General features: G+C 58.2%; 2 protein-coding genes across 2 annotated transcripts; both read right to left on the bottom strand.

The window, feature by feature from the left end:
* Positions 1–243: 243 nt before the first annotated feature.
* Positions 244–8,000, bottom strand: PDIA3 (protein disulfide isomerase family A member 3). Its single transcript, XM_054642194.2, has 13 exons — positions 7,705–8,000; positions 7,545–7,623; positions 6,738–6,855; positions 6,252–6,359; positions 5,291–5,420; positions 4,716–4,832; positions 4,170–4,295; positions 3,570–3,752; positions 2,924–3,032; positions 1,994–2,122; positions 1,493–1,572; positions 927–984; positions 244–643 (listed from the first exon to the last, which is right to left on the bottom strand). The coding sequence occupies exons 1-13, from the start codon at positions 7,983–7,985 to the stop codon at positions 524–526; spliced, it is 1,638 nt and encodes a 545-aa protein (XP_054498169.2). The 5' UTR covers positions 7,986–8,000; the 3' UTR covers positions 244–523.
* Positions 8,001–10,669: 2,669 nt separating this feature from the next.
* CKMT1A (creatine kinase, mitochondrial 1A) lies at positions 10,670–19,830 on the bottom strand. Its single transcript, XM_054642059.2, has 9 exons — positions 19,512–19,830; positions 14,247–14,445; positions 13,816–13,911; positions 13,480–13,701; positions 12,889–12,974; positions 11,841–11,964; positions 11,576–11,710; positions 11,120–11,245; positions 10,670–10,912 (listed from the first exon to the last, which is right to left on the bottom strand). Exons 1-9 carry the CDS (start codon positions 19,658–19,660, stop codon positions 10,796–10,798), a joined length of 1,254 nt encoding a protein of 417 aa, XP_054498034.1. The 5' UTR covers positions 19,661–19,830; the 3' UTR covers positions 10,670–10,795.
* Between the last annotated feature and the right edge of the window lie 513 nt (positions 19,831–20,343).

Here is a 20,343-nt window from a genome sequence, read left to right as displayed (position 1 = left end):
CAGCTCCCCAATCCAAAATGCGTGTAAAGGCAGCACCTGAAGCCCAACACATTGGGACATCTGTTGCTGCTACATTCTGGAGGGGCTCAGGCAGCTGAGGAAAGAGGATAATGGGCTAAAAGCTAAAGTCAGTGACTAGGAGGGCTCACTGTAGGGAACAACTTGCAGCAGGAAGCTGCTGCCTATGAAGAACAGGATCCCACTGCTAGGTCTGATGGGTTTCCTCAGGACAGGGACACTTGGTCTTAAGGGGGTCATTTTATTGTTTCACTTCTCCAAATGTACAAAAAAAATTAGAAAATAACTGTACCCCCACCCCCTCCCAAACCACAAAACAAACCTGGGGAGCCCCACAACAGTGCAGCTAAGAGACGGCAGAAAATTAAACATTACTAGATACAGCAGCTCGGGCCCCTCGGCCCGCATGGCCACTGGCTCTCCACAGCCCAGAACTGGCCCCAATCTGACCAGTGCTTCCCCAATTCACACAGAGCTCATTCTGACAAGGTGGCAAGTAGGTACTTTACAAATCCTCCTTCACCTTCTTCTTGGATTTCTTGGATTTCTCTTCCTCCTGCAGCACGGGAGTGTTGGTTGCCTCCCGCTTCAGGTAGCTGATGAAGTCACTCACTTCTCTGCCTCCCTGCAGAAAACAAATGACAGTCAGGCAGGAGCTGTACCCACGATGGACCTACCCTCTCCTGAAGGGGGTTCAGGTGCTCGGAGGGAGACCCTGGTGACTGCAAGCAGAGCTCTCCCCAGGGCCTACAACTCAAAGTACAATGCTCCCAGCAGGTACCATCAGGTGTGTTCCCAGGGAAACAGGACACAGTGCCACCCCCAACTCCAAAGAGGCTTGAGTATAATTAGAACACCGGTATGCTCTTCACTTCTTTACAAAGCATCAAGAACAGCAAAATACTCGCCTCATACTTCTTTGGACTCTGCTTCTTGCCAGCTGGAGCAAAATAGATGGTGGGGAAACTGGAGAGAGAAGAAACACATGAGCTCCTGAGATGCCTTGATTTCCATCAGACCAGCCCCAACTGAAGGGACTCACACCCCACACTGCCCTGGATTAACATGGCACAGCTTCAGTGGCTCTGAGGCACCAGGTGTGGCCTTCAAGAGCCCAGCAGATCTGGATGAGCTCACAGGTTCAAGTTTGCTAGCTAAACTGCTTTTGGAATAGCGAGCTCAGATTTGTTTTCACACTGCCAGGAACAGAATCTCAGCAGATTCCAAAGCAGCAGGACAGGCCTCCAGGCAGAGCCAGGACACCAGAATCCTGGAGAAGCCAGGCAGATCAGTGTATTTTGTTTTCACTCTTGATTTCTCCACATCAAGCCATTGCCCAGCAGTCACCTAGCTATTGCCTGGCAACCCCCACACCCTTCCACATGAGGCTCTTTCAGCTCTTCAGTGCTGTGCCTGAAATCAGACAGAGAGGGACTCATGCACTGACACGTGGTGTCACAGCAGTCACACCTACCCTCGGACTTCATAGGGAGAAGGCACATCATTGGCTGTAGCGTCCATTTTGGCAATGATGATATTGGGATCTTTGCTGAGCTGTGGGTAGAAAGAACCCATCAGTAACCAATTCCAAAATCCAGGAACCCAGCAGTCAGCATGATTTGGGACAGTGGTGTCAGAGGACAGTGCATAGGGAATGCCACTTCACCAACCCCCACTACATGGGAGACAATCATCATGCAGAGGGAAAAGATCCAAAAAGAAACTTGGGCAGTTGAGGCCAGTCACGGAATCCTAGAATATTCCTGTGCCCTAGCCAATAACACAGACTAAATATGCCAGTGTGCTTGCTACCACAGATCCTGCTGCAAGATATCTGCACTCTGCAAAGAAACCAAAATTTGTAATCCTCAGGAAGGCACAATTACACCCCATTATCACAGAAGCTGGAAACGACCTGCAGGATTATTTAGTGCTGCAAAATTCTAGTTCACGTTTGTAAGAATCTCACACTTACCTTCTCCCCCAATTCTTTGTATTTGGGCTCCAGATTCTTGCAGTGGCCACACCACGGTGCATAGAACTCTATCAGGACATCTTTGTCTTGTGCATTAACTATTTCATCAAAGTTCTCAGCCACCACCACCTGTAAGGGTTGATCACACCAGTTAGTTCCTTCCAAGGCAGAGATGAGGTGATGACATGACATGCTCCACACACTCCACCCAAACCTGGGTCTCCCACACCTGCACAGCAAGCAGCAGAACCAAACACAGCACTCCTCATCTGCACCATGCAGGTAAAAACCTGCTGTAAGTTACCAGCACTACCTCCAAGTGAGGTCTGTATATGGTGTCCTCGCAGGAAGATAAAGCCTTTTCTTTTTAATCCCAGCAAGCAATCAGCAGGACTGGCTGAGGCCATCCCCATCGCCCCAAAAACATCTGTGAATCCCGTGACTCGCACTCCTGTGTAAGGCTCTCATCAAAAAGCCAGGCCAGGGAATGCTCTTACTCAGGGCAGAATTGCCTGGGAGGGTGAAAGGCAGGAATTGTACCAGATCCCAGTGATGAAATAAACAGGGAGATCCCTAAAATAGTGCAGTCACAACCAACAGGAAGACCATGCCATGAAGGACTGAGCATAAGCCAAGAGGGCAGGCCTTTGTGTAAGCCCTGAAAATCTGGATGCTGCTGCACTCACAAAGCACGTAACTGTTGGGGCCAAGCAGCAGTTACTATGCTGAGAGAAAAAAAACAGAACCCAAACTGCAGGCTGCATGTCTCCCTCACCTCAGAAAGCTGCAGTAGAACAAGGGAGTGAGTAATTCCTCTGTCTGTCAGCACAGAGGCCTCTTGAGCTGCCACCATGCCTCACTCCCAGCACTTCACACAGGCACAGGAAGCTGCTGCTGAGCAGTGTCTCTGCAGCCGTGAGCAGCACTCACCTTTACAGGGCCATCATTGCTTTCAGGGACAGGCTCTGATTTCAGGTATTTTTTCAAATTTCCATCAAAGTAATCTTGCAGGAATCTCTCCAGAGCCTTTCCGTCACGGCTGAAAGAAAAGTGATGTTACAGCCATCATCACACACACAGGATGAGAGAGGGAAACTTTCAAAGCTTATTTAAGCTACTTCCACCCACACAACAGATGCCACCTTCATCTCTGACAGCACCAGTCTGGGGCTGGCTTAGTAGACCCCAGAACAAGTGCAGTGATGTCCTTAAGGGCTCTGACAGGAGGCTGGATGCAGATCCCATTCAAAGTTTTAGGCATTCCAGCATTCTTCAGGGTTTTTTTCAAAATGAAAGGTACAATTAATTCTTCTGCCCTTTATTGCACCCTAATTCCTAACCAGAATTTGAGGATCTTGAATTAAATTCTCTCCCTTTATATAACAGCAGGGACTGCAAGCTTTCTAAAGAGTAGGAAAACACATGAGTAGGAACCATTTTGACCCAGCAATTGCTTCTTCCAGCTGCAACAGCCAGCTTTCCTGTTTCCTCAAAGCTAACAAAGTATCATCTGGTCAGAGACTCTAGACCAAAGTCCATCAAATCAGACCCATTACCATCAAGTTCAAGAACTCACGAGAACTCTTCTTGCATGACATATTTATCTCCTTTGGCAGTTCTGATGGCAACGACGGGGGCCTCACCCACACTGCTGTCCAGACCAAACTCAGAGAGCTCGTGGCCAAAGGTTTTTCGACTAGCAACAGCATAAGACAGTTTGTGGCCAGCATCCAAGAACTTCTTTGCAATCATCATAACTCTGAGGGAAAAAAATAAACAAAACCCCAAAGCGTTATTTCTTTGAACATTTTCTTCTACATGATGTAACACCCTTCAAGATGACATACACATCAGACTAGGAATTCAGTGGCACAGTGTGCTCTTCAGAGCCAAGTCCTGCAGAAATGGTGCTGAGAAGCAGACCAGTAGACTCGTGCCTGTGGTGACTGAGGCAAGTGTTGCACATTTCCATCCCCCACCCGCGTGAGCCCAGGGTCTCAGGCATGAAGGGCAGAACTGTACAGCCCAGCAGTGAGGCAGTCTGTGGGTAAGGTCTAGGTTCCCAAGGACCAGGGATCCAAGAGCAATCACAGAGGATTTCAGAGGACTGACCCAAGCTCTGGAACCACAGCAAGGCAGGAACAGCACAAGGCCCGTTTACGCCCATCACTCCCACCTGTTGCGCCAGTAGTTGGATCCCTTGGCATTCTTCTCATAGTCAACATCGTAGTATGCCACCAGCAAGTCCTTGCCCTGGATCAAGTCTTTGTTGTCTTCAGTCATGTGAGGGCAGATGCCAAAGCTGTCAACAAGAGAGGTATTAGCAGAGTCCATGACCCCAGAAAAGGCTTGACACAGCACACTTGCTTCCCACCCAGGAGTTAAATGCCAGTGATCAATCAGGCCCCAGGAAGAAATGCTTTGCTCATTCCTGTACCAGGTTTTTCTGAGAAAAATCTCCATCTCCTGCCACATCAGTGGCTAGAGCTGACCCAGTTAAGGCCAAAGCTAGCACAGCTCTCACAGGTTCAGTTTTTAAACAGAATGGTTAGAATATGGAGAGTGTATGCCAACAGCCACGCCAGGTCTTCAAGAAGGTGTCCCCAAAGGGAAGCAGTGCCAAGACATGCAGCAGAGGTGTCAGCAATGCAAAAACAAGCTCTGACAGGGCCAAAGCCAACTGGGGCCAGCCTGTCACGTTTGTTGGTGAGAAATCACTCACATGTTCTCCTGGATGAATTTCTTGATCTTTCCACTGGTGATTTTGTCTTCTGGATACTTGACAGAGCTCTCCTCAAACTTGTTGGTCAGGCGTGGAGGACGGAATAGGACTATACCTCTGCAGGAAAACAGGTATTAACAATTAGTTCAAAGTGTCCCTGGGAGTCCAAGGACAGCAGCCAGATAAGACCAAAACCCACTCTCAGTAACAATCCCCACTCACCATCCATAGCTCAAACTACACTGTCTAGTTTCTTGATGGCACTAGTGCACTAGGTGTACCTGTCAGAGCCTTCTCCATGATTCAGACAGGCCACAATGAGAAACAAAACTCTCACCATAACAAGGAATATGGAAACAAAATGTCTCTGTTGAGATACTTTCCACCCAGAGGCAGACACAAACACTTCAGAGACCATTTACACCTTTCTATCTCAATTCAAAAGAAACACTACCGTCTGGCAGGGAAGAAACCAGACCTTAAGCTTTGTTTAGAAACTGAAACCAGTTAAGTGGAATCCATGAATTTGTTCCAAACGCCTAAATAAGAAGAAATCTTTGTATTAAGTAACTTACTCTCCGTCTTCCTTGTACTTGTGCAGCAGCTGCTCCTCGGTGGTGTGTGCAAAGCGGTAGTTATCCCTGAGGCTGTTGGCTGCTTTCATGAACTCCGAATAAGCATCCCCAGATGCATCACCAAAGAAGCCTGCAGCAGAAAGGCAGACTGTGACCTCAAACCAACCCAGCTCTGGACCCTCTGCAGGTCTCAGCATTTCTCTCTACAATGCACTGGATCAGTCCTGAATCCAGTCCTTCAGTGCATGCTGAGGTGTTTACCTTCAACAGCTTCTCTCTCATTTTCCAGGACCTCCTTGCACCACCCCCCTCCCCCATTCCAGCAGCAGAAAAGTTACTCAAGAGAAGCCAAAATTGGCCATTCAGCCAAGGACAACTGTCCCCTGAACACCCAGGCATCCACTGGTGATTGTGTAACAGCCACTGGCACTTAATAACGCTAAGTTTAGGAATGCTGGTCAATACTCATGTGGTTATACCTACAAGATGGCACCTGATTTGCACCATCTGCTGCTGCCACATGTAACCACAGACAGCAACAGCCTCTAATGCCACCAGAGCAACAAACGCACCCAAAACAACCCAAAGCTACCTGTTGTCAGCCAGCCAAGAAAGCAACAACCTTTGGAAAACATATACTGTGGTGCCAGGGGAGCCAACGAAGCCAGATGGCCAAGAGAAAAAAAAAAAGGAAAGAAAAAAATTTGCACTTGCAGCGGGACGAGCCCCAGTCAGAGCAGGCTGCTCAGAGCTTTGTCCAACTAAGTTGTGAAAATTTCCCAGGCTGAACATTTTAAAATCCCTCTGGATACAGGATTCTGTTCTAGGCTTTATTGCTTTAATTACCAGCAGTGGTTTTGTTCACGTGCATCTGGAATTTCATTTGCTGCAGCCTGTGGCACTGCCTGTGCTCTTTGCACACCAGCTCCCAGAGCCCACTCCTTTCACCACCTCTACTCACCCACGACAGAAGCATCTTTATCACCAATGAACTTCTCAAACTCAGCCACAGAACTGAGAGCCACCGAAGCAGGTCCCGCCTGTTTCTTCAGATGGCTGACAATCCCATCTTGAAAGATTAGTAAAATAATTAAAGGGATCAATACCAAGTTCCACACGATATTTTTCAAGCTTCCTAAACCAGAAATTGTTTCTGCAGAATCCACAAACATCTCCCATACAATAAATATGTGAACTGAAGGACTGCTCCCATCAGCTTAACACAGGAGCTTCCTAGCATCCTGGGAAATAAGAGCTAATGTGGAAACCTTCACCTTTAAAGGAGAGCTTTAAGGGAAAATAAACATCCCAGGCTTTGTCAGTACAAAGAGTTCTGGAGAGAGTTGGGGGTTGGATGTGTGGGTGTGAACCTTCTCTGCATCCCTGGCTGTTACACGCTGCCTCCTGCAGCAGCTCAGCAAACCGGACACTGCCAAACAGTTCTTACCTGCTGTTCTGGGCCCATCATAGGTCCCTGCCTCTTCTCCATCTCGAAAAATCTTTAATGTGGGATATCCACTGACTCCATATTTGTTACAGGTGTTGGAGTTTGCTGTACAGTCAACCTAAAGGAAAAGAAACCTTGCTACTGAGATTGAGGTCCAGCCCTAACACACCCATCCCAAATAAGAGACTAGAGGGATCTGTCACACACTGCCGGTGCTCAATAGCCCAGACTGGGAAAGAGGTAGCACAGGTATAATGAGATGCCTGGAGAAATATTTGAGAAAACACTGCAAGACTAAATAGTTTCAAATTCGACCAGACTACACACTAAAAAAATACTAGAAAGGATAGTTTCTTGAAATCAATGACATGGAATTTCTCAGCCCCTTGTCAGTCCCAAAGTTCATATAACATTTGAAGAAAACAGGCTGACCTGACCAGGAGGCCATGGTGCCAAGAGTCCATGCCACTTCCCGTAAAGAAAGAGAGATACCCTGATTTGAGAAAACGCCACGAGTTCTGTGCAGAAAAGAAAGCTCCTAGTCAGGATGCCTCAGTGGGTACGTGCAGCACGGTGCTCGCTCTCAGCCTCATCACACAGCTCCGAGCAGGCCCATTTCCCCGGCTGGGGCGAGCCCTCACACACCCTGTGCACACCCGCCGCGCGGCTGCGGCCCTGCAAGGACCGCCTTCCACATTATTTCAGGGCTCCAAGGCACCAAACAAACGGCGTCCGCCAGGCCTGCAGAGCAGGAATGCGGCCGCTGGCCGCCCCCGGGTCTGCCCCAAGGCGGGAGCCCGTGCTCACCTTCACGAGAGGCACGATTCCCTTCAGCCGGGTCGCGGCCGACTCGTACTCCGGCGCCAACCGCTTGCAGTGTCCGCACCTAGAGGCACGGAAGGGAGTCAGACCGGCCGGGTGCCCCTCGCGGCCCGCCCCCGGCCCCCCGCCCCCAGCGGCCCCTCACCAGGGCGCGAAGAACTCCACGAGCACCAGCCCCGGGCGCTCGGCCAGGCCACTCTCGAAATCAGCATCGCTCAGCTCCACCACGTCGGAAGCGCGAGCGCAGAGGGCGAGCAGCAGGAACAGCAGCAGCGCGGCAAGCAAGGCCGGCTGCGGGGGCCGGGGCCGGGGCCGGGGCGCGGACATAGCGGCAGGAGCGGCGGGAGCGGCGGTCCGAGAGCGGCGGGGCCGGGAGCGGCAGCTGAGGGAGCGCCGGGGCCGCAGCCGGAAGTCCGGCCCCCGCATCCGGATCTGCCGTGTGGCAGCTCCTGATTGGCCGGAGCGTCACAGCGCACATGCCAGCGGGGCGGGCTCTCCGCACTGCCCCCGCCCTTCCTCATGGCCGCCGGTGCTCGGCGCTGCGCGGGCCGCGGCGGGGGCGGGCCGGGGCTGTGGGCTGGGTTCGTCCTCGAGCCGCGGTGCAGTCCCCTCGCACCGAGCTGTGTCGCGCCGACCACAGCGCCTGCCCTTTCCCCGGGGCCGCGGAGGCTCCCCGAGGCTGCGCGCTGCCGAGTGCGCTGTCGGTGTCTGGGAGCTGTGCTGACCCCATGGATGGATGTGCGTTAACGCCACCGTGGCCACCGTGTCCGTATCGCGCAGTGCCAGTGACACGTGCCCAGCACGTGCTGCACGAGAGCGCTCGGCTCGCTACGGGGTCCCCTGCTGGATTCACCGCAGCCCCGCCTTTCCCCCACCACCCCTCCCGCTCCGGCCCTGGGTCAGTCTGGCGTTCTCCTGGCCCCGAGCCAAACCTGGGAGTGGGTCTTTAGCCCGTAACCCCATCCGTCGGCAGTTGCAGCTTCTGCTGGGTCTGCGGTCGGAAGGTCCTTCGTCTGTGCCATATCCCTGCCAGGGTGCTCGCCCCCAGCTTTGACCAGGCACAGCCTGCTCCCACCTCGCACCACCGTGCTCCGGTCCTTCCGGGGCCTGGGTCTGTCCCGCACAAAAACCGATTCTCACCGACCTACCGCCACCTCCCTTTGCAGCGCGCTGGGCAGCTCAGGTGGGCCTCGGGGGACAATGCATCAATTGGGGAAACGTTCTCGGTACCCCGTTTCTGCCTCACCATCCGTTTCTCCTTAGAGCCCACGTACTCCTGCCCTCGCCTTGTCGACAGGTCCCTACCGCTGACAGCTGAGTTTTAGCAACTGCTCCCAGCAACCCCAGAGCTGCTGATTGGGGCCAGCCCTCATCAGCTCACCTCCGGCACGGGGGCAGCCGCCTGGCTTGTTTCTGGCGTGTTTGTCACCAATATTGAGCTGCATCAGCCAGTCGGCCCCAGGGCTGCGGGGACAGCCTGCCTGACGTCTCCGACTTCATCGTCGTCATTGCGACAAAGGGCCCGGGCCCGGCCCGCCCGGGCAGCGCCGTGCGCCCCGGGGCCGCCAGGGGCCGCTGCCCGCCGCCCGGGCCGCTCCTCCGACCGGCGTGAGGCGGCGGGGCCGGGCGATGTCTGCGGCCCCGGGCGGTACCCGCGGGGCCGGGCAGGGTCCGCAGCTCCGGGCGATGTCCGCGGCCCCGCGTGTTGTCCGCAGCTCCGGGCGGTGTCCGCGGCCCCGGGCGGTACCCGCGGGGCCGGGCGGTGTCCGCAGCCCCGGGCGGTGTCCGCAGCCCCGGGCAGTGCCCTGCCGCCCGGCTGCCTCCGCCCGTGCCGGGTTCCCGTCATCAATAATGCACGAGCTCGGCATCCTTTGCGGTGGTGGGGCTGGCGCCGGCCTCGGATTAGCGCCCAGAACCGAGGCCAGCGACAGTCGGCTCCGTCGCGCCGTGGGCGTCCAGCCCTGGCGGTCGGAGCGGGGTGAGCAGGCAGGGACCGGGCAGGGTCCCGTGCCGGGGAGGTATTAGGTATGTCACAACTTGTCTCGGCGGTCTGTGGCACGGGGGTCTCTGGGGCTGCCAGTGTCGGAAGAAGGCTGGGAGCCGTAGCGAATGCGGGAGCGGCGGGGGCTGGAGCCGGGCTCCGGGGCCGTACTGCGGGAGTTGCTGGAGCGAGCCCTGCGGGACCTCGTCTATCTCCCTCTCGCTCGCTCCTGCTGCCCATAAGACGCAGGAATGGCTGCTTTCCTTGCCAGCCCGGGGATGCTGCTTCTGCTGTTGCTGCGGTACCCCAACCCCAGTGAGTGAGCACGGGCCTCCGGCAGCGCAGCCGCCGCGGGGAGATGCGTGCTCGAGGGCCGGTTCTGCTCCCTCAGCTTTAGAGCCGTTCGTCGCCACTGCGCGGGCACAGGGAACGACTCCCAGCACTGACACCCGCTCTGGTCACTGACTGGCGCATGTGCTCGGCTCAGCCACCAGTGGCTGGGAGCGGCCAGCCCCCAGATGGGGGTCAGAGCTATGGCTCAGGGTGAAGATTCCCCTTTGTCCCTGCGTCCTTATCCTTGTAGCAAGCCTGCCACAAACCTGCTGTGGGACATTGAGCAAGGAGCTCTGAGGGAAGGTGTGGATTGCACAGGCAGTGCAATGTTGCTCTTTCCTGCAGCCTGTGCTCCAGGACCTGCTCCAGGACAGCAAGGGTGCTCCTGCCCTTGAGATCCTGGTGCAGGCACTGCCCATCCCAGGTAGGCTGGCTGTAGCCCATCCAGGATTCTGAGGAGCATGGGGCCCACTGGCTCCTGCTCTCCCACTGCCTGGGTGCTCAAGACACATTTCCCACTGGAGTACCTTCATTTGCCAGAGACCTTCCAGAGTGTGCTGCTCAGGGTGGGACCTGAGTCCATGCGGTGCTTCCTGGCCCTGCTGCACTGCTCCTGATACCAGCTGGGAGGTGGCCGGGGTGGATGGGATGGGGCAGGGGGTTCAGAGGCCATGTGTGGTGATTGTGAAGCCTTGTGATGGGGGGGAAACCCGAGTGGTGCCTCTGCAGGGGGACAGGGCACTGGGAGGTCAGTGGGGTGCTGAGTGCTGGGGTAAGAAGAAGCCGGAGCCACAGCTACAGCAGCGCACGTTTATGGGGTCTGACCTGACGCATTGTGGGTTACAGGATGCAGCACATGCTGGGCACAGAGATCGCACAAGCTAAGGGGGACCTGGGTCCCAGAGCACTGCCGTGGTCCCGCTCAGTGCCGGAACTGCGGCAGCGGCGAGGGGATGCGGATGTCCTGCCCCTTCTCCAGCCGCCGCTCACAGTCAATCAGGTAGTTCACACCATCGATCACCAGCTGCACCAGTTCCACCTGCACCACAAGCACAGATGTAGTGACTGAGGGACTATCCTGGGAGCCACACCACTTGGCCACTCCTGCTGCATGCAGGGCAGGCACTGCCACTCCCAGCACCCACATGCTGGCCCCAGCACACGGACGTGGGGCTGCATGGGCACTGTGGGCCACTCAAGCAGACACATTCCAGAACCTCCCTCCCCAGCTCTGTCTGGCACCCACCTCTGACTTCCCCAGACGGTCCAGGTTGGAGATGTCAAAGACGCCGCCTTTGGCTGCAGTGTCCACACCACCCGTCCCGCGCTTCTGTAGCCGGAGGTTCTCTAGGATCTTAGGGAAGCGGCTGTCCTGGTGCCCAGAGAAAGTGTCAGTGCTCAGCAGGACCAACAACAGGGGAGTCAGGGCTCTGTAGCCGAATGCTCCCTGGTGTGGGCCCCTGCTGCTCACAGGCTCCTGTCAGTGGGTCACCAGCCCTACCAGAGTCCTGCCCTAAGCAGACCCAGGCTGACACCTGGGACCCAGGCCTCTCTGGCTAGGAATGCAGGCAGGGGCTGGACCCCACGCCTCCTAGGGGAACCTGAGCGTGGCCCAGGGCTGGGTCCATGTTGTTCTGCACCTTTGTGGCTGAGCTCCCCACAGTCCTAGCCTGGCTCACCACAAAACTGGCCATGGTAATACCTTGCTGAGCAGTGGCAGCTTGATGTGGACGCCTGCTCGCAGCCCCGTGCCCAGGTTAGAGGGGCAGGTCAGGATGTAACCCAGCCGCTCATTCCACATGAACTCCCAGCCTCGCTCCTGGATTAGCCGCTCCACCTGAGTTAGAGGCACAAGCAGTCGTTCAGCCCTGGCCAAGAATCACCCAGCAGAGGGCCAGCACCACAGGAGCTCTGCCTGCTCCTCTTTGCCTGTTTATGGGGCTGGCACAGCAGAAGCTGACACTCACCTCCTTTAGGCCCCGGCAGAACCGCTCAAAAACGCGCTTCATGTTGCCCCCCTTCTCCATGGAGATGACACGTGTGTGGTCCTCCTCATTGATCCAGATCAAGAAGGTCTTCTGGTGGTTGTGCCTAGGGACAGGGCAGTGTTTGGCTGTGCTGGCAGCTTGCAGAGACCCTCTGCCCACTCAACTGTGCCCCTTCTGCCCCTGCCACTGTGCTACCAGTGCTGCCCTTGGTTCCCACGTGCTGAATGCACCAGTCTGGGCAGCCAGGGGATGCTCCTGGAGATGGGCCAATGCCCATCCACATGTATCACTGCTGCTGATGGGAGCTGTCTCCAGTGCTTTGGGCATGGGTGGGTGCCAGCATGGTGGTGACCCAGCCAGGACTGGAGACAGGAGCATGGCTCCTGCACCATGCAGGCAGTGGGAGGGGGCTTATGAGGCACGGAGTGTGCACTGGAGGGCTGGGCTAGGTGCAGCTGGAGCTGGGAACCGTATGTGCCCTGGAGATGTTTTCCATGTAAAGGCACAGCGTCAGCGAGGGCGGCATGGGCGGACAAGTGTGCCGGCTGTTGCTCTGCAGGAGTGTGGGATGTTGCATGGCTGTGCAAAGATGCTGGGAGGGAGCAGTAAGATGCGGCTGTGGCAGGGTAGGTTTGGTGTCACAAAGAGTTTTCAGAAGCCAGGAGGAGTGCTGGGGATTGCCCAGGGAGCAGAAGGCAATCAGAGGTTTTTGGCAGCCTTAGAGTGCAAGGTGCTGCAGGATGGTGAGAGCAGGCAGGATTCACAGCTGGTGCTGGCTCCACAGTCCCTCTTGCCAGTACAGTGCTGTGTTTATGTAGGGAACAGTAGACTGCTGACAGTGATGCACAGAGCTCCCATGTGGGGCACAGAACCCATGGAGAGCACGGCCCAGGGGCACTGGTGCCATGTGCTAGGGTCTGTGGCATGGCAAACACGGGAAACATGGGTGGCATGGCTGAGATGGATGGAGCAGTGTGTCCCCCCCCCCATTTCTGCCCTGCTGCCCAGTGCCAGGGCAGAACCTCACCAGATCCCTCGGGCGTCAGGCCAGTCCCGAGCCATTCCTGCTGCTGTCAGGAGCGGGGACACCGGCTTGTCAAAGAGGAAGTGGTCCTGGAGGGAGGTAGAGTTCATGGGCTCACCCAGGCTGCATGGCTGGAGCCAGGGCACCCTCATTTGTTCCAGTACTCCCTGTTGTACTGGTCCCATCTGCCATGCAGGAGATTCACCACAGCTCTCCCAGGCAGGGCACCCAGGGGCAGGAGCCCTTGCCTTCCTGGCCTGGGAGGCAGAAGGTTGCTGGTGCACAGCCCACCCTGTGCCCGGGGCTGGTGGGGCACCAGTTGAGTGCAACAAGCCTGCCTTCCTCTGGGCATGGGCAGGGAAATGGAGGCAAGAGTCAGAGGTGGCCATGAGCTGCTGGGGCTGAGTTTGGGGAGCTCCTGGCTCATGAGGGCTGAGCAGCACTGTGGTGTGGGGCTGCCTTGCTAGGGCAGGGCTCCCGGCTGAAGACAGCAGAGCTGTAAAAAGAGGATGCAACCTGCCAGACAGGCAGTGCCAGGAAGGGGTCCTGCTCTGCATGCACCCGGGGGGCTGCTCGGGAGCTGCGCTGACTCACGTCAATGAGCTGCTGCTGCTCGGACTCGGTCATCTCGCTGAGGCGGTAGTAGCGGCCCGCCAGGTCCCCGGTGAGGCCGCTCAGGGCATCCACAGCCACCTTCTCCACCTCGCGTCTCTCGGCACGGGTGCAGGCTGGCGGCAGGCTCAGGCCACGGATGCTGCGCCCGGTCCGGACCCGGGACGAGAGCACATAGCGCTCATCAAACTGGCCAAACTTTATCTGGAACAGACAGCAGCCACAGGCTGTTCATGGGCGGCCCTGGTGCTGTCAGGGCCCTACCCCAAGGCCCAAGGAAGGACACCCCTGTGCAGCACCGCTGTCCAGCTTCTGCACCTTGGTGCAATCCAGGTCTGTGACGTGCTTCATGGTGCGGGGGTTGTATCCGTTGTGCCGCTCCTGAATCACAGGGTCAAACAGGTCGGCAAACACCTGGAAAAAAGTGGGACAATGTACAGCAGACCCAGGGCTTCATGAAGCCCCTGCCACAAGCCTGGCAGGGCCACACTGCCAGTGTGGGGGACAGTGTGTCCTGCAGTGCAACGGCAATCCACAGGGCAAGTGGAGCAGGAGGCTGCAGGGCTCCAGCAATAGCTGCTCCAAAAGAGCCCTGTGTCCTGCAGGAGCACATGGAGGCTTTCCAGGGGCCTCTCCAGCTGCTCAGGCTGGGCAAGAGGAGGTGGGCAGTAATGACCCAGGCTTCTGGTTGTACCATGAGTACTGGGATTCCTCTGGATGCTGCAGGAAAGGCTCTAGCTGCCACTCACCTCATAGGTCTCCTCATCACCAGCTACAATGCCCACAGTCTTGATGAAGGGATGGCCAGGGTTGTCGACGCCAGTCTGAATGCACTGGTCCAAGGTCCAGCCATTTGGGGTTGCCTTGTCACAGAGCCTGGCGTAGATGGCTGGTGTCAGGTTGCTGGCCATGCAGTTGTTGTGCTTCCGCAGGTCGGGGTACTCAGCACTGTGAGAGGAGACACCAAGGAGTTCTTTGGGGCCAGGGGACCCCAGCACTTGTGCCTGTGCTCCACAGAGACTCTTGGTGCAGGTGTGGGCAGGGGAGCTCAGGGAGGAGTCAAATACTCTGCTTATCCACAGCAACTGGGAGCAGGGAGGCAGTTACAGGCCTTGCAAGGCAAGGGCAGGGAGAGCCCAAACCCAGGGCTGGCACTGAACCAAGACTAGAGTCCACAGGCAAATGTGGACCAGTCCTTAGGGAGCGGCTCCTTATCAAACACACAGCAGGGCCCCAGAGTGGGAGAACCTGCTGGGTGAGCAGTGGGGCCACGTGAGCCCATCCCCACACTGAGCTGCCAGGGCAGCTGGGCTGCAGAGTGGGGTCCCACTCCCCTTGTCCTCCCTGGGGCTGCCCTGATGCCAGCTCAAATGGAAAGAGGCTGCTCCTTGTCTGCTGATGCAGTGGGCAGGGGAGTGAGGACATGCAGTCTGCAGGGTCCTGGCTTGCTTGACCCCTGGGACCCCTGCCCCCCGGATGCTGTGGGGCAGGAGATTGGCTGACCCTGATCTGCAGCCAGTGGGAACAGCACAGTCCCAGTGCAGTTTATTGTATTAGGGGGATGCTTTCCTCTAATCAGCTTAGAGGGAGGCTGTCTCTTGACCTCATTCCCACTTTAGACAGGCTTTGTACTTGTTCTGCACTCATAGGGAAATTGGCAGGGCAGGACCCGCTGGCCTTGGCCAAATCTCTCTGGAGGGTGCCTCCACTCACCTTAGTGGGATGAGACTTGTCCTTGTCAGCCCAGGAGACCACACTGGTGGCTGGAGGGGGTCCTGCATTCCTGGGGACACCCCTCTGAGAGACGCCTGCTTTGGGGGTGACATAGCTTGGGGTGGGGGTCCATGTGGGAGGGAAGGTGCCTGGGCTAGCACAGGTCTGGTTGTTGGGAGCAAGTCAGGCATCAGCACTAGCAGCAAATCCTGGCACCCTCCTGTGCTCAGCTCCTGCACTTGGGCTGAGTGCTCACACTGGGCATTGGTTCTGGCTGCCAGCACCAATCCTGTGCTGCAATGCAGAGCCCTGTGGCTGCCACTACCTCCTCCCCTGTGTCTGCAGGCCAAGGAATGTGGCCCTTCGCCCACAGCTTGGCCACTGCTCATGGCTTCCTGTGCTGTGCAGAAACAAAGGGAGGTAGGGCTCCCATTGCATCGTGTAGGGAAGCGCTAGCACTGCTGCCTGGACCAGCAGAAGGAGGCATTTGCTCCAGACAAGAACTGGTCCCAGGGTTGAGGGGGCTGAGGGCTGTTCCCAGCCCACACACAGACCTGTGCCCTGATGAGATGATCCAGCTAAGAGGCTGACGTGGCATGCATGGGACGCAGCCTGCCCTGGCCTCCCTCGCTGCTTCTGCCCCTGTCATCTGCTGGCCACTGTCTCCCCAGAGTGACACGCTTGTAAAAAGCATTTGCTGGTCAGAATGGGACCCTTGGACAGGTTCCTCCACTGCTCAAGCATGGTCATGCTGCTGGGCATGCCGGGACCACTTGCTGTGTTTCTATGTGACAGAGGATGCCCAGGAGCAGTAGAGGTTCCCAAGGAAAGCCAGCTTACTCCCAGCAGGCAGGAGAATGCCATGGGTTGAAGCACGCTGTCTGCCACAGCTGTCTACACCTTCCCTGAGGTGCTCAGCATCCTAACTGTGGGACTCCAGGCTCCTGCCTGCAAGTGCTGTGCCTACTGCAGAGCTGACTGAGCACCTGGTTGGAGTGCACCCGCCCCGAGCAGCCCCAGACCACAGCCAGCAAATTGGGGCAACCTCTCTTCAGCTTTTCTAGAGCACCTGAACTCGGATGGGTGTTGCCAGGAGCAGCTGGGTAATGCTGGGGTGAAGGTCCTGAGCGCCTGGCGCTGTGCTCACCGTGGTGCCACAGAGCTGCTGGGGGAGGCTGTGTCCAGGCTGGCACTGGAGGGCTCTGGCAGTGGCACCACACTCCCACCATGTGCTCAGGGTGTCCACGAGTCCTCTGTCATAGTGTCAGGATGATGCTGCACCTGGGCTGCTTTGATACCTTGGTTTTGGTCCCCAAGGCTGGTTTTAAAATTATGGCCATTTCAGCACCATCTATTTTGTTCCCACAAAAATTTTGTTTTGTGCCACAGCACCGAGTGATATCTTAAAAGTCTTTTCCAACCTCAGCGATTCCATGATTCCACGGTTCTGTGGTACTGTGGGCTCCTGCCCAGCTGCAGAGGCTGTTAGCGTGGACGCCTGCCAGGAGTGCAGCTCAGCACTGGCGCCCACGCTGTCCTGTGCTCACCTCAGCCTGCCGTCCTGCCCGTGACCTCGGGGTGCAGCTGCCCTCTCTGCCCTTGAGCAAGCAGGTGCCTGACCCCAGAGCAGACCTGCTCGGCAGCCAGCAGGGATTATTACTCCATTGTCTACTGACGGGGCAGCTTCTCCAGAAGTGACAACCACCTGCACCTCCCCACAGCTCTTCACCTCTAATGTGGCAGCCTCCAGTGCCCTTCCTGGCATCACTGGCCTGTGGAGCCCAGGCAGTCCCAGCCACCCATGGCCTCTGAGAGGTGTGTGGGGTGAGCAGCAGACCATGTGTCAGGGCAGGAACTGGGAGCTGGCAGGCAGCCAAGCACGAGGCTTGCTTACACAGGGAGGAAGGGGCTTGGGCTTTGTCTGGAGACGCTTTGGCAGGGAGCCCCAGCGTGGTGGCCCAAATGACGGGCCATGCCTGTCACAGGACCTCCCCAGCACAAGGCAGGGGTGGGAGTGCCTGTGCCCTCCCAGCGTGGCCATCAATGCCACAGTGCCTCTGAGAGGAGGCTGTAGAGTGTTGCTCAGACCCCTCAGGGCTGCTGCCAATGTCTCTCGGTTTTTAACTTAGAGATTGGAGGGGCAAAACCCTCGGGCAAGTCACCTGCAGAGCGAGGGATTCCAGCTCACTCCTAGGGCTCCATCCAGGTGCTTTTCAAGTGTCAGCACTGTCACAAAACCATTCCTAACTGAACAGAACCCCACAGGAGGCTCATTTTAGAGCTTCTCAGCCACAGCCTCACCTTGACTTCATCCCCTCCTGACCTATGTCTGTGTCTCTGCAGTTGTTCAGAAAGCTGGAAAACATCCCCCTCTTGGGAGGTAAATAATCAATAACATCCGGCCTTTGTAATTCTATTAACTCAATCAATTTCTGTTCCTGACTTTCTGTAGCCCAATGCAGCTTGGCAGAGCCCCGGTGCCAGCTCCTTGCGAGCCCTCCACATGCCCAGGGTTCCCAGTCTGCAATGCAGCACAGCAACACACCGCTCTGACTGTCGGCATTTGGTGCAGGGATGGCAGCAGCTGCTGGTGTTCGGAGCAGCAACGTGCTGCCTCCTTCCCACCCTGCTCCTTCCCTGTGCACAGTCTCTGCTGGTGTTAGGATGGGCAGGAAAACTCAATCCTCGTTTTCCTGGCCTGCCTCTAGGATGTGCTAAACCAAGCAGCTGTTGCCAGCACAAGGACTGGCTGGTGGCCACCACATCCCTCTCCCCTTCTGGCCCTTGCCCCATTCCAACTCTGCCTAGCCCTTGCGAGACACAGGTATTTACTGTGCCCAGCCCTGTCTGGCACTGTGCTGCTCTATGGTCCTCAGGGCTGGCAGCACAAACACTGGGCAGGACCAGCCTCTGTCTCCTCCACCCCACTTGCCATGGCAAGCCATGGTGAGTGGAATCATGAGAATGTGAGGCACTTGGCCCTCCTGGGCTTCCTGGGCCAACAAAGAGCCGTTTGGAGGGGAGTGACGTGAAAGCTTCTGGTCTAGAGCTTGAACCTTAGCATTGTGCTGCAGCTGTGACACTTATCTGGCTTAAGGGATCAGGCGCGGGGTGTGCAAATAGGGCCAGGGCTCTTGCAGAGCCAGCATTACCTCAAAAGCACCCCTAAGCCAGCCTGTGGCTGTGTATGCGCCCACTTGGCCCAGCTCAACCCTGTGCCCACCTCCCAGAAGTCCTGACTGCACATCTCATTGTCATCCAAAGTCCACCCATGGGGCTGTTTGCTCAACATCCACAGGCCCCTCCAGCTCTCCCTTTAAAAACTGGCCCAGAGAGGGAAGAGCCGGGACCTGCCAGCAAAGCTTTTCTTTTCAATAGAGGAGTCCCTGTCCCAAAGGGAGGCACGTGGGAAGGCTGGTACAGCCAGATGAGGTCGGGCCAGGGGCTGCTCTGACACCAGCTCCCACAGTTAGAAATCCTCGGTGTTCTGCCAGCAGGACAAAATGGACCCTTTGCTCCATCCTGTTCCTACCAGGACATTGGCAAAGTCTCCCTGGCTTCTCTTGGGCCGAGCCTGGGGTATGTCCCCACCAGTACTGGTGGTCCCAGCACTGCTGTCTCCCAAACAACCCCAATCTCTGCCCTGCCGGTCATCCCGGGAAGTCCCCCGGGACCCCAATGGTACTGTCAAGCATTTGTCCCCTCCCGCTCTCGCATCTCCCCTGCTGCAGCGGCTTGTCCTGGTACTCTGGGACCACTCGGGGCAGCTGGCAGCTCCGGGCTCCCAGCCCGGACCGCAGCGCCCAGAGCCAACCCCCGGACACGGGAATGTGCCCGGGCGGCCCCCGCAGCCCTCACAGCCCCTGCCAGCGCGGGTCCCGCGAAGGGAGCCCGCGGCAACCCGACGAACCCCGGAGAGCCGGGACCCGCGCTCTCTGGTCCCTGCGGGACCGCACCCGGCCCGCGGCTGTGCCGGTGTCCTTGTGCGCGGGGCCGGCGGGGCCGGTGGCCAGCAGCCCGAGGTGGGGCGGATCCATCCAACACGGCTGAGCCCCTGCGGCCGCTCCGTCCCCCTCCCGGCCCGGGGCCCCGGGGTCGGACGGGCTTGGTTCAGGGCCTCCCGGTCCTTCCCGCCATGGACGAGCAGCGGCCATCGCGCCGTCCCCACGAGCTGCTCCGGGACCCGCCGCCCAGGCTCGAGCCGGGGGGCGGCCGCCGCGCCCGCCCCCGGTGCCGGTGCCGGTGCCGCAGGGATCGTCCCCGCCCGCCGCCCGTGCGCCCTCGCCGCCCGCGCGCATTACCTGGGCGGGTATCGCCGACGCTGACGGTCGCCCGCGCTGACCGAGTCCCGGGCGAGTAGGAAGCCGGCGGCGAGAGAGCCGGCGCCCACCATGGCCAGGAGGCCGGCGGAGCGGCGAGCGGAGAGAGCGCGGGCGAAGGTGCTGGCCATGTCGGAGCGGCGGAGCAAGCGCGCCGGGGCGGACAGTGGACGTGAGGGGAATGGGAACGGGAATGGGAATGGGAATGGGAACGAGAACGGCGGCGGGGCGCGCGGGGGCGGGGAGCCGACGGGGCACGGGGGGGCCTGGCGGCACCGCCACCTGCTTGGCTGCCCCGCCCCGCCCCGCCCCGCCCCACCGAGGCTGCCGCCGCTTTCAGCACCGCTCGCCGGACAGCGCCGGAGGGGCGGCTGCGCCGAGACCGGCCGGCTCCGCACCGGGACCCACACCTCGGAGCCCCTCGCCGCGCCCTGGGGCGGGCGGGCGCGGCCGGGTCAAAGTTCGTCCACCTGAAGCCGGCAGCGGCCACCGCGGCTCCTCGACGGGATGGGTCGGCCCGCGATGGGTCGCGGGGTCGGGGGCCTGTTCTCGCCGGTCACCAGCCCTCCCGCAGTGCCCGCCACACCGACCGGGCCGCACCGGTGGGCCCCGGAAGTGCGTTGCGTTCGCTACCGCAGAACCCCGAGGGACGGGAGCTGCTGGCGCAGACCTGCGCTGCTTTGGGACATGGGAAGCGGCCGCCCAGTAGAACCGAGCGCCCAGCCCGGTACGGCCGCTGCGGCTGCGTGTCCCGCCCGGTGCAGGCGCGCGCGCCTGCCGTTACAGCACGGGCCCGGCGCGGGGCCCGCGCCCA

This window comes from Agelaius phoeniceus, chromosome 13, assembly GCF_051311805.1.
Source record: "Agelaius phoeniceus isolate bAgePho1 chromosome 13, bAgePho1.hap1, whole genome shotgun sequence".
In the NCBI taxonomy this organism is placed as follows: domain Eukaryota; kingdom Metazoa; phylum Chordata; class Aves; order Passeriformes; family Icteridae; genus Agelaius; species Agelaius phoeniceus.
Note: the sequence above shows the minus strand (reverse complement) of the source record. Positions and strands in the feature narration are given on the sequence as shown.